General features: G+C 41.4%; 1 protein-coding gene across 1 annotated transcript in view; it reads right to left on the reverse strand.

Annotated features, from left to right (window-relative positions):
- Positions 1 to 13,252, reverse strand: part of STRBP (spermatid perinuclear RNA binding protein) — a 32,921-nt gene extending 19,669 nt beyond the window's left edge. The window contains exons 1-4 of the mRNA XM_082492477.1: positions 13,220 to 13,252; positions 10,592 to 10,809; positions 6,666 to 6,831; positions 3,116 to 3,257 (exon numbers count right to left, since the gene is read on the reverse strand). Of these exons, the coding sequence (XP_082348603.1) occupies positions 3,116 to 3,257; positions 6,666 to 6,831; positions 10,592 to 10,809; positions 13,220 to 13,222 (529 nt within the window). The 5' untranslated portion in view covers positions 13,223 to 13,252. The remainder of the gene's footprint in view (positions 1 to 3,115; positions 3,258 to 6,665; positions 6,832 to 10,591; positions 10,810 to 13,219) is intronic.
- Between the last annotated feature and the right edge of the window lie 1,056 nt (positions 13,253 to 14,308).

Consider the following 14,308-nt stretch of genomic DNA (forward strand, 5'->3'; position numbering starts at 1 on the left):
GGGCAAGCGGCTTGCAGCAGGCTCCCTTTCGACACCCTCAGGAGAATGGCATGTTTCTTCATGCTCTGCCAGTCAGGAAAGTGAGACCCAATCAAAATTTTCAAATGTGATTGCAAAGCTTTACTTCTTTTCTTGTGGTTTTAAGAAGGGCAATGATACAGGGAGTTTAATAAACAGTTAATAATAAAGCCCTGACATTAGCTCACACTATGCAACACAGAAATCAATCCTTCAGTAATTCTCTCCCCACTTGCTAAGTGTGTTCTCTCCACACAGGAGCTGCCAACTTCATTCATTTGCAGCCAGCTGTATGAGGAGCATTTTCTTCTCCGTAGAAGCAAGGTAAATCTGCGGCTTGTTGCCACTTCAACGGCACTTGGCACCTTTGGAGCATCACTGGCTGCGTCTGCCCGGCAAAGGCAGAGCAGAGGCAGACCATTTATGCATTACTTCAAGGAGCAAGGTTGATTTCAGCCCCACTTTGGTAAATGAACTTATTTTTACACAAACTTGTTGTTACTATACGCTCAGTAACAACAACTGATTTGCAAGCTACAAGGTTCTGGTCTGGGAAGCCCAATTTATGTTTGATGCCATGACTAAAAAATTTGGTTCCTTAAGAAGTTTAAAATTTAAACTGATGCAAAATGCAGTAATTTTAGGTGCTTGACTTCTCAAGTCACATGAGAAAGCAGAGCTTTATGGATAGCCATTTGTGAGAAACACTGAAATGCACACACACACACCAGTCCACTATTTATTTTTGCTAACAAGCAGCAAAAACAAATAGGACAAACACCACATCTTAAACATGAACACTTTTCCAAAGTGGTGGGGACTGAAGAGAAATCCAGGAATGGTTTTCAATACATTCTGACATCAGGGCATGAAGGCACACACAGCATTCCTACAGAACAAATGGGAGCGCTGGTCACGAGGCCCGGTGCGCCCCACCTCGCGGGCCGGGTTAGGGGACAGATTAGTGCCGATCACACCCACCCGAAACCTTGGTCAGTTTCGCACCGCCACCGCGCCGGGAGCGGCTCCAGCACAACCCGCGGCGGCGCCTGGCATCCAACCGCCCATCTTACAGCCAGATGAAAGGCAAGTTGAGAAGTGTTTTGAGCTCCTTCATTCAAAAGAATGTATGGAATAAACTCAAAACGGTTTTTAAAACTGCACAGGAAGTATATTTACTTTTGGTTGGCATTATTCAGGGGTATTGAAAAAAAAAAGGCAGTACTGTCTTTGGAGAGCAAGGTATTCTCACCAGACAGTTCCTCTGAGTATTTTCCCTTGATACTAGACATGAAATTTTTTTGGTCTGAATCTAAGTGAAAGTGACCTAAATATGGTTGGAGATACTGTGGAAAAAAGTATTCCTTCCCTTTCAATTTACGTAGCGATATCTGCATAATATTTCACATACCTTTGAAAAGGAATGTGATAAATGTCTCTGTTCTCTTGTAATGAATCGATGTCAAAGAACCTGGGCTTTAAAGCAAGATCCATTACCTTATTTAACTATCCTCATTGGCTGTACAGAAATGATAGCGTAACACCGCTCTCAAGAGAGGTAGTAAAACCATTTTAAGTCTTAAAAAATTAGTACAAAATTTTGAGAAATATTTTAAGATACTGAAAACAAAACAGAACAGCTATGTTTTAAACATATGAAAGCATAAAAATCTAAATCCTCATTCAGTTTGAGATGAATTTACAAGTCCCTAGAGTTTACTGACACAACGGCATCACTTTTTGCAAGAAAATACTTGCATGGAATCTTTGTGCAAAACTGTATCCCCTTGTGAGAATCTTACAAATCATTTACCATTAAAATTTGTTCTGCACTTTGTGCTCGCTCTCATGAACATGGATCAGCTGCAACAACTACAGGGCTGATCTCAGCATCTTTGGAATGTTCAAGAGCAACAGAAGTAATATGCAATTTATTTTTAATAGTATTGCAAAAGAGCACGGTTACTAATTTGAGAATAAACAGACATTGCAATTCAGGAATCTCTGCCATTCATCTGTTTTGTAAGGTTCTTCTGCATCCAACTGCTGCCAAAGTGTTAAATTCCATTTGAAAAGGGATCCTTCCTGCCATTGCCTCAAACAAAAATGAAGAGAAACTGACCAACGTTTCTCATTGTGTCGGTATTTCATGTGGGAGAAGGGAGGAAGCAAAGGACTGGTGGCAAGTCTAGAAATGGGAAGAGAGCGACAGGGAGTTCCCTAGCCCACATGGGCCCGGCTGCCTCAGTTGTCATGACAGAGAGTGGCCAGTTGGTCAAAGGTCTGACATCATCCAGTGGCAAAGTTTCTAGGGATAGGTTTGGGAAGCAGAAGCAGAAATTACTGACAAGATTTTAAAAATAAAACAAAACAAAGTAGGCTACATTTGCTCTTCTCTATTTCTCTTGATTTGTTTCCGACCTCATTGATGCTACAGTCAACATTCCTTTAACGAGGGGCATACAGCTGTATTGGATGTCACACAGTTAGGGAGAAGGCACAGAAATAACCTAAGTTACAGTTTTCTATATCTATTTTGCTCTAAGGACATGAGGTACAACGTTCCATTCAGAAGCAAAAGGGCTGCGGTGTAGCACTGTAACTTCAATTGTATCCCAGTTCGGAAATTCTTAAATACACATATGTATCGTCAAACAATAACAATTGAGGGCCAGGACAACATACTTGCGAGCTTTGCAGGAGAGGTTTTTTTAATGTAAAAACAAGAAACAATTTTGAGTTTTTCAAGATACTACGAACCAATCCCACTTGACTGACTTAATTTGAAAACAAGACTGTGCAGCACTGGGGCACTCAAGAATTAACTAGCAAGTCTGAAAGAACAAACTAAAATCTAATTGTATGTCAAAGTTAACACTGTAGCAGTATTGCTTGCAAATGAAAACTGCATATTTACAAGAAAATTAAGTGATGGTTGTCTTTTTAAGTCACAAATAACATAACCTGTTGTGGCAATAGCCAATCTATTTAGTACACAACACACAGTTAAAAACCTACTTTTCAGTTAACCCTGTGCTGCACAGTCAGGGCATTTAGATAGAACAGTCTTAAAACCAAGTTAAAACGCTCTGTGTACCTCCTTCCTTCTCTGCTTCATCTCGAATGAGAGGGGATGTAAGTATCACCTTCAAAGTTAGCTTGGGTTCCTTTGTGTTACGAATAATAATAGCTGCCTCGTTTACATGCTCTTCCACGAGATAGTTCTCTTCTGTCAGTTTCTGAAAGTCACCAAGATAGATTTCAAGAATCTCCCAATCAACTGAAAAACTGCAGAATCTCTGTATGTGCATATGCCTTTTAACTAATGGAGAAGCCTACGAGACATTGCAGTAACAAATAAGGCCTCCCATATTCAAAACAAACAGGAAAAGCCCAGTAACACATGTAAGAAAAAAAGGTCTGCAGCAAGTTTAATGAGAATATTAAGTAGTTCCACTATATTAACACTTTTTTAAAAAACATTAAAAAAAAATAAAGGCAGAAGCTGACTTTCATAGCTACTAGTGTGCAAGATACCACCAGCAGCTTTTTTTCTTAACGAGCACACACTTCTCTGGTAATAGTGCCTCTAAATGTAAAAGCTCTTGTGTGCAGTATGACGAACACAGCCTGAACTGTCTGTGCCAGATGGATGACAGATTCTCATGTGGAGCCGCACCAGCTCGCCTAGTCCATGTACCTGCCGTGAAGTATGACCAAATACACCTCAGCCATCTCTTACCAACCCTAAGATATTCTTCAGATGCCCTTGCAACAGAGATTTCACCACCTCTCCAAATAGTCTATTCTGATTCTTAGCCATGCATATAATTTAGATGACCTATTTTGCAACAAAAGTCCCCCTTGGTACGGTTCCAATTACTTCTCATCCTACCTTTGGTAGCCTTATGAGATACTGAATCACTGTGCCTTTATAAATAACCATCGATGTCTTAAAGCTTACACCTGCATTTGGTCTTGACTTTTTCCAAACCAAATAATTTTAATTATGTGGTTTCTCAGTGCTCATTCTCACTCTTCTGATTTTCTGCATCTTGTCCGTCCATCTCTCTCACTTCCCTTCCACACAGTACTTGAAACCAAATGCAAGACACCACTGTCACCCACTTCATTCATTAATACCAACCCCGGGAGAGATCCCTGACAGTGCCTGGAAAACTTGACCTTCGTCTCTTGACAGCACACCAATAAATCAAGTGTTTTTTAAATTGCTTTCAATAAACTTTTAATTTCTTGCTCAGATTTCTTTTGTAGATAACACAACAACTGCCTTGTTCCATTAATGTGCATTGTATCAGAGTTGTCTCAAGTGATCTCTATCCGCAGGTCTTTCAGTAGTCCTCTCTCAGCCTCCAAAAGCGCTGAGATAACCACAGATGGTTCTGAGTCCTAGAGCTATTCCTCGTGTTTGTGAGTTTGTTTCAGCAAGACTATGCTGTTAGAACATATCTAACATATATTCTAACTTCCTTCCCTGTTGCAATCTGCGCTCCTCCAGCTCCTTTATTGTTGGGATGAAAGTGTTTAAGCATTTGCTCCCTACGAGCCATCAAAGAAGCAAAGCAGAAGCTGTTAACGTCTCTGTACCTCATTTGCTCTTTTTGTCCACTAACGGGCCTACACCTTCCTTCTGCCTCCGGTATGCAATGCGTCTGCAGACCCTCTCACTGTCTTTTATGCCCATGATAGCTGTAGCTTGATTCGTGAGTCAGACGCCTCTTACATCATGTTTTCTGTAATCCTCTCCCTCACAGTGCTTCCCCATAGGATCTTACCTACTTGTCCCTTGAACTTACTGCAGTCTTCACATCTTTTAATTACATCTGTTCTGCCATTCTCTCTTTTTTGAAGCATATGCTAACTTTTCTTATTATCACTTTCAACTCATCTCACGCCTCGCTACAAACAACTAAAATTTACTCTTTACTACTCAATACATCCCTATCATTTTCAAACAAGTAAAAGTTCCCCTTTACTCCTCAATGATCCTTAGCATTTTCAGCTGTGGCCTGTGCTACATCTGCAGGCACATTATCTCATTAAAACAAGCCCTTTACGTGAACAAGTGAACAGTGAGAACAAACAGCTGCCAAGAATGGTAAAACACATAACTGTATATGTGGAAATAAACACAAGGCAGAAAAGCAGATCAGGAGAAAAGCAGATCAAGTTTGGACACAGTTTAGAGAGAGGCACTTGCAGTGGAATACTTTAGGGCACGGTCTGTCAGTAACAGTGTATGTCAGTCTAGAAGCTGGACTGATTTTTCAGACTCAGAACTCTGTCAAAACCCTGCTTTAAAGAGACCAATGCTAGCTGTGAGTGGATGCCAACATCAGAATTAAATAGCCATAAATAAAAAGAATTAGGCGCTCATGATTAACATGAGCTAACATGAGTGACCACCTAAAGTGACTTGTTTTCACTTCAGAAGTAGAGACGTTTATCTTGGAACAGCTCAAGCGAAGCAAAGCAGCTGCAGTGTAGAACTTAAGGTTCAGGCAGGGGACAGTGGTCAATAATACAGATCAACTCACATGCTCAAGCAGGGAAGGTTTCTGGGACTGCATTTTAGCTCACGTTAGGGGTTGGACCAGACAGCAAAAATCAGCTGGGTTAGTACCAAACAGAAAGGTCAGCTGCCATCATAGGAAAACTGACATAACAGGGTGTCCTGGTTTGAGGTAAAACAGAACCAATTTTGTTCAGTAACTTCGCTTCTTAGTGGGGCCTCCCTAACTACTGAAATTAACTGCATATTGTGCAGACAGTGTTCACTCTCTCAGAGCAATAAGAACAATGTTTACAGCTGATGCCCGGGCGTGGGATGCAGAGAGGCTCTGCTTACACTTATTGCTATAACCCCCATGGCCAACCGACTTTGCGATTTGCCCCGTCGGAGGGTCAGAAGCAGAAAAACATAGTGGGGTCCCACCTGCGGGGAGCAGCAGACAGGACAGGTGACCCAAAACTGACCAACAGGATGTTCCATCCCATCTGCCTCATGCTCAGTATAAAAGCTGAGGGATCAAAGGGTCAGCGCTCTTCCTTCAATGGCCGACGTCTGAGGAAGACTCTGTTCGTCTGCCTGTGATCCCGATCCGGAATCCAGATCCGGAATCCAGTTCCCGTCCGTCACTGAGTCCAGCCTGGGACCGCCCCAGTGCCAGACAGTGACGTGATTGTCATCTCGGGAGCTTGATACGGTTTTGTATATTTTTCATTATTTCTTTTTATTTTATTATTAATATTTCATTAAAGCAGTTTAGTTCCTTCTAAACTCATAAGTCTCTTTTTCCTCCTCTGCCTCCCTCTTTGAAGAGGAGTAGGGGGGAGCATCTGTTGGTCCCGTCTGGGGTCCCTCGGGTCCCCAGTATTGGATTTGGCCTAAACCACGACAATAGGGATTAGGCAACAACAGGAGTACGATGTTAAATTTTGTAAATAGCTACTTCCCATCACCATGTTAAACATGTCACACACCCTAAATGTCATCCTAGATTCAAAGTATATTTCTGTACTCTGTATAACTTGTCTTTTTTCCTGTAACAAAATTCCAGGCTTTACCCAAAGGCAGCTTGCAGTGCTGTCAGCCATTGTTAGAGGACTACCCTAGATTAACTCACCTGAATTTGAGCTGGGAGATTGTCTTTAACTATACATAACAAGGTCTTTGTGGGTTTTTCTTTGCACATGAGAACCAGCTCCAGATCCATATCATCTTTTATCAGCAAGCCCTTTGCAACCAAGCCAATTCTCATAACACCACACAATGTCCGACCACCTTGGTCCCTGGAAACGAAACAATTTGTAGTAATTAAAATGGTATTTTCACACATTCAAAATACTTGTATTATCCTACCACAGTGGGGAGATAAATGGATGGGACTGATGACTGTGCTACAGTGGCGCATCACTGATCAGAAAATGAAAAGCACAAGTTCCTTTTACGCAAGTAGCTCCTACAAAAAAAAAAAAATTAATTGAAACACTGATTTGCAAATGACACGAAAGCAGAAGTTGCCTACCTCAAGTCACAAAGCTCAAAAAAGCCCAAATTCACTATCTGCAGATCTACCAAAAGAGCAGAATAATTAATCTAGAGGAGGTCTCTGACAGAAAAACCTGTTTTCAGAAGCGATCCCAGTTGTCTTTTAGGGACACTCCAACTTTGAAAAGGGGTGTGATCATGTTTAATGTTTCTTTTAGTTGATCCACACATTCAAACCTTTATCTTTAAAACTATACAACCGACTTCTGAAGTTTTAGCCCATACTACAAACTGGTATTTCAGAAAAGCCTCTAATTTTAAAGAGTCTTCCAGGCACAATTCCTTCAACAAGTCTTACGGCTGGAACCTACAGGAATCCAGCTAAAGTTTAGGGGAACATTTAAGAGCCACAGTAAACATAACTTTCAAAACAATGTGAGAAAACTTTAGTTTTGAGTACTGAGAGAAAGACTGCAACAAAAACCAGCTTAGTAGACTAGAATTGCTTAAAAACATGAAGGAAAAATGAAGAAACGCATCTTCGACAGTCCAGCTGCCATCACCAGCTATTGCCACATAGTACATCTCACTAGTGGCACATCACTGTTGTAAAAGCAGAAAGCACGTAATCACCTCAGCCAGAGAGGCAGCACCCCCGTTCATGGCATGGTTACCATCCAGAGGGGCGGACTGGATATAAACCAACAAAAAAACCCAAACCAACCAACCAAAAAAAAATACCCAAACCCAAAACCCAGTCACACTGTGATCAAAGGTCAGCACATTGATCCTACGCTTCACTCAGAAGTATCCTCCATCTAATAATTGTACTGTCTTTATCTATGTATTTTAAATGGAAAGGCAGGAACAGGTGCCTAAACCATAGATAGAAGAAAAGAAGAAATGACACAGAAAAAGTGGCAATTCCAAACCAGTTACCAGCCCGGGAAGAGCCAGAAGCAAACTAACGAACTGTTACAAAACTAAACAACACCTCAACTTCCACCCTGGAACTATGCTACTTTAACAGTATCTGGATGCAAATTTGTGAGAAAATGCAGAACTCCTTTAGATTTGATTTGTAACTAACAAAGATATTTTAAGTTACATGTTTTTCTACAATGTAAGCCCCTTTTAGCTTGTAAAGTGATTAGTAAAAGTCCCAAAGTCATAAATATACAAACTATTTTATATGTATAAATAATACACCGATGTTTACAAAAACTGTACTCTAAATCTGTAACAGAGCACAAGCATGAGAAATCCCGCATGCACACGTGTAAAAGCAAGCCTGGCCAATTGTCTCAAAAGTATTTACTGCAGGCTTGGTTTTAAATTCCACACCACCACCCACACCCCCACCCCCCCGAAGAATCCATTCTGCACCCATTTCACCCACTGAAGAATGGGAAGGCACTGAAGAATGTCACCAGTACCGATAGGAAGTCACCAACAAAACATACAGCACACTGTATCGAGAAAGGCTGTTCTTCAGCAAAACACTGAGGTTAAATACCTTCCCCAAGAAGATGACAAAACTTAATTGCCCATCTGTGGAGAAGCAGCCTATCAATCCTCTACAATTATTCTCTGCTATGAATACAATCACACTGTCTTAAACCAATTTATACGTTAATTTATGTAAAGATATTTATTATTTGAAGTGTTTTGCTATTTCTATTGGAATAAATTTCACACCAAAAAGAGTAACATCACAGCTCAGCCTTACACAAAAATGCCAGTGATCAGACTTGTGTCTGTTAAATATTTATTAGGGAACACAGAAAGCCACAGGCATCAAAATGAGGGACCATTTGTGTATTTACTTTTCCAAGGCTATCGTACAACGGCCTTCACACTGCTCAGCTTTTCCTGTGTGGATCAGCATATTCGGAGTAGGTGGTGCTGCATTTAAACTCCAGGCAGAGCAGTTTCTTTCAATAGCTCCCAAGCCCACAACATTATCCTACAGATAATCAAAGACAAGCTTAAATGTTAAGAAGGAAACCTGTGGAAAAACGCAGTATACTAAGACTTGAGGACTCTTCTGTAGAATCCACAATACTGTTGGGAAACCAGATCATGTCATGAATGCTTTCTGCTCCTCCCAGCCAGGCAAATTTCCTCAGTTAATATAACACATTTCTTGTTTCTAAATTGAAGTGCACCCAGACAGCAAGGTACGGCAGGGCTTTGTATCTTATTTCACGGAATCACGGAGTTTTCAGAGTTGGAAGGGACCTCTAGAGATAATCTAGTCCAACTCCCCTGCCAAAGCAGGATTGCCCGGAGCACATCACTCAGGACTGCATCCAGGCGGGTCTTGAAAATCTCCAGAGAAGGGGACTCCACAACCTCCCTGGGCAGCCTGTGCCAGTGCTCTGTCACCCTCACCGTAAAGAAGTGTTTCCGTGTATTTGAACGGAACTTCCTGTGTTCTAACTTGTGCCCATTGCCCCTCGTCCTGTCACTGGGAACCATTGAAAAGAGCCTGGCTCCATCCTCCTTCAACCCACCCTTTAGATACTTGTACGCCAGTGAACTACGTAATTACACTGGGTTTGGCTGGGACAGAGTTAAATTTCTTCATGGTCACTTGTATGGGGCTGTATTTTGGATTTGTCCTGAAAAGCGTTGATAACACAGGGATGTTTTAGTTATTGCTGAGCAGCGCTTACACAGGGTGAAGGCCTGTTCTGCTCCTCACACTGCCCTGCCAGCGAGGGCTGGGGGGGCACAAGGAGCTGGGAGAGGACACAGTCAGGACAGCTGACCCCCACTGACCAAAGGGAGATTCCACGCCATGCCGTGTCATGCTCGCAATAAAAGCTGGGGGAAGGGGAAGGAATGGGTGGATGTTATTATTTGGAGTTATGGCATTTGCCTTCCCAAGTCACCGTTACGCATGGCAGAGCGCTGCTTTCCTGGGGATGGCTGAACCATGGGGAGCAGTGAATGAATTCCTTCTTTCGGTTTGCTTGCACGGATTTTGCTCTGCCTATTAAACTGCCTTTATCTCAATCAACAAGTTTTCTCACTTTCACCCTTCTGATCCTCTCCCCCATCCCACCAGGGGGAAGTGAGCGAGCACCTGTGTGGTGCTGAGCTGCCTACTGTGGTTAAACCGCAACAATAGTAGAAGGTAATGGATCCTTAGATAAGTTGGTTTGCTGGATAAACAATAAAAGTTTATAAAAATAATTTTTGTGTGTCTTAAACTGAAGGAGCCCCTAAGCTACCTGGCTGTGGATTTGCATTTGTGCATTATGGGGACATAAATTCACTTGTAATTGCTGAAAAGTTTGTCTGTGAAATGCAACTTCACAAGATCACAGTAAAATAAGTAACGAAACAGAGCGCCACTGCTGCCCACATTGGGCTTATTACTATTCCCTGCACTCACCCTACGTGCTCCCACCTCAAAAAAAGTCCAAATATATCCCCTTCCTTCTATGAACATTCACATGCAACAGAATCAAGTAACACTACGACTCTTATTTAGAAGGAAAGGAACCCATTCAGAGCAGCACAGTAACACATTATAAGGCTCAACTCACTCACTTGGCATTGCTTTCTGCAGCTTCCTCCTTTGCTTCCACATCACCCTCACATTTCGTAGACTTGTTCTTTTCATCCATCCAGTCAGAGACATGTTTAAGGGCACATTCTACTGTTGATACCATGTTCTGGACAGCTTCAAGTTCCTCTGGAGATGGATAAATGGTTGAATGTTTCACCATTACATGGCGGTCATCATTAGCAAAAGATCGGATAGATCTCTGTTATGAAGTGGGAAACGGAGGAAAAAAAGAACAAAGTTACTGGATTATCAACAGAAGGACATTGCCTGAATAGGAATCCTCCCTGACAGATGTAGGAACGTGTTTTATGATGACCACTGCTTATAATCATGCAGCAGCAATTTCTCATCTTTATTTAAATAAATTTAAAAAAAAAAAAGGAAACCAAATATCAGTGCATAATCAGCGTTAAGCTGATAAAACATGTAAGACTTTGGGTGGGGTTTATGGCACCTGATATTTGATGCCTAAATTCAACTCTTATTCTAGAATATTTTTATTGGCTACTAGGAGGAACAGGCACACCTGGAGCACAGTTCATGTCTACCAGGCACATCTGGAGCAGAGTTTATGTTTATGTCTACTTTAGGATGAGATTAATTGTGCTTTAGAGGTACATTTACCCACCCACCCACATGTGACTACAGAAGTCTAGACTATTATATCAGATCAGCTGCTACAGACATCTAAAAATGAAGCAATTTCATCTTTTGTCTGGTATGTCCATCGTAAGTGGAAGTTAGGACACTGTGTACACTAATCACAGATCAGAAAAAGGGAGAACTTAGGTCTAGGACACCTTCCTGTGCAACCTCGTCTAGGTGTTCCTGCTCCGACAGGGGGATTGGACTAGATGATCTTTTGAGGTCCCTTCCAATCCCTAGCATACTGTGATACTGTGATATTGCTGAGGAAGGTAAACTTAAGTGGTTGGGTAACTTGTGCTAGGAAGCTATGGTTTGTCACACACTATCCAGATAAGACTTATTTGATCTAAGCAGTGAGCCAGACCAGCTGCGATTACAGCACAGGCCTCTGCAAGAGCAGCTCTAAGTCTTGCTCTCTACAGACACAGCAATCACTGCTGAAAGCCTCCCAGAACTTGGAATCGTCTACCAAAAATCCTGTTTCTCCTATACATTAAATACCTTAAGTAGGTTTCATTTTCACCTCTACTTCACGGCTTTGTCACAATACGCACTTAGGGACAAAAAGGGCCTTTGAAGGATCTCAAAGGCATCTGGGTTAAATCCCTGTTAAGGAACCGGTCATGATTTCCTGGTTCATTGCATTCACTAGGTCCCTTCTGTCGAAGGTTGATGTGACATCATTCCTTTCTTAACTTCTGCGCTCCTACCCAGATGGACAATTAAGGTAATCAAAGAAACTCATCAGCCAGGGTCTGGTATTATGCTCTATACTCTCATAGGTTGCAAAATGCTTCCAGGAGGTCCCTCTTGTGGCTTATCCACAACATGGATACAGAAAGAAGCTGCAGTTCAGCAGTGAAAACTGACAAACTGGATTTATTCATTCACCCCCACCATCTCTTATCTCATGAAATATCAATTAAGAAAAAACAGTCAAAGAGGAACAAATTAGTAACTCATGAACTACAAGACATTTGTTTTCTAATGAAGAGGGTCTGACAAGATCAATTCTTCATTACAATTTAGGCCAAAAATAGCAGCAAAGTGGGACACTTTAAAATACAATATACTGTCAACTCTGCTTTGTCAAGTGTTCTACCTCCCTTTGTAGTATGTAACCGGTAAAATCTCTTTTTTAAAAAAAAAAAAACAAACAACCACAAACCAAACATAAATGCACAGCCTACCAGCAGCAATCAGCTACACAAATGTTAAAAGAACTGTATTTAAAATTTATTGCATTTATTCTCATTTCCGTTCTCTCAATAATAACCCTTAGAGGACTTAAAAAAATATACAAATATGCTTAAACTGCTCTCCACAGGTATTTTTCAGGAACTGGGTAGGTTTATTGCCTTTTTGTGAACACATCTTCAGACTCTCACCATCATAATACTTCATACTTGCACAGCTTTACAAATTTAACATTTCAGGCATTCCCAATTTTCAACCAATACCAGGCAAATTAGAAGTGACTCCTTGCTTAAACGATATACACCAACTGTATTTGACTACACACATTTCATCTACGCTACTAACAAAGAACCACAACCACTCAGCTTTTCACACACACTCACATAAATATGAATAATCAACACCTGCTTTTGTGAGGAAGAGGTGGAGGGGGAATATCAGCATTTGGTTATGCAATCTGCAAGTTCAAGGTCACCTATGCTGTTTGCTACAGCTTGCTAATGCCAGTTTTATTAGAAAACCTTATGAGCATCCCCTTCATTCATATTTAATAATTCATGTAATGCAGTCTCACAAGACAACTCTCTGGTTTTAGGAGGCTGACAATATATCAAACCTCATTTGCTTGGCTCAAAGCAGGCAGTACCATCTCTAGTTTAGTGCAAGGGCAGAAAATCCCCTTACTCTGGTTTCATCAGCCCCATGCAAGACTGTCAGCAGAGAATATTTTTAATGCAACCCCATGAAAGATGACAAATACCTACCATGGTTTGTTAGTGTTTCAGCTCTCTCTCCCTCCCTTTCTCCTTTTCCCTCCTCCTTGGTGTCTTTGCTAAGCACTGTTTTGCCTGACAGAACCTCTTCATAAGCCTCTCAGTCCCTTGACAGCTCAAGAGTTCATACAGCCAAGATGCTCTGGGAGTCACTTTCTGTAATTCACCTGCATGAAGAGAAACAATTTGAAACCAGAAGAAACGGCATATTAATTCCAATAAGTGTTCAATGCAGCACATTAAGTCAAACCACCGATTAAAGCAAGCAGCCTTCAAGATGGGGAGGCAGTCACTGAACCATTTATTCCTGAACAACAAGCAGATGTCACTGTGGAAAGCAACTTTTTGTAATGTGCGCACATGTACGTAATGACTTTCCCGTGCCCGTTAAGGCTTATCTTGGTGTGGTGTGTCAGCCACCTGGCAGTCTAAGTTTCTGAAATGATGAAGACAGGAAATCCAACATCTCAAACACGCTCTGTGTGAAACCAGCTCAAGAAGTCTCTATTTTTGTGTCGCATGTGCCTTAGGAATCAAGCACATTATATTTAATTATCAAAAAGTAATTATCTGTTGAAATCCCCAGTGCAGCCCTCGATCCTGAATGTGACAGATGCTGTACAACAAGAACTAAGACTTCAAGTGGGAATAACTCTAAGTTGTTACTTAAAAAAAGACAAGCACATTATAACAAACTGAAGATGTAAGACTTGTGAGAATGTTCAGCTGAAGTCATCCACACCGCCTTTTCTGCCCTTGCACTGCTTTTCACAGCACACAACATTTAGAAGATCCTGCAAGAGCAGCCCTCTTGTACTAAACTAGGAAACAAACACCAGCACTGGCAGCAGAAGGAACTGCAAATAAATGCTCTGCAAGACGAGAGCAGAGCAGAAAAACAGAGCAGGTAATGCAAGAGAGGAAAGCATAAGCTCATTCCATAGCCAGACACTCCAGTCCTTGCAGAAAACTCCTGTTTTCCTTTTACCGTACATATTGTTGCATCAGCTTTTCAGCAGCGTTTTGAAGCAACTGGAAACCCAGTCAGTAAATTTCTGCAGACTGACACACACACTCAAA

Source organism: Vanellus vanellus, assembly GCF_965231255.1.
Source record: "Vanellus vanellus genome assembly, chromosome: 18".
Classification (NCBI taxonomy): domain Eukaryota; kingdom Metazoa; phylum Chordata; class Aves; order Charadriiformes; family Charadriidae; genus Vanellus; species Vanellus vanellus.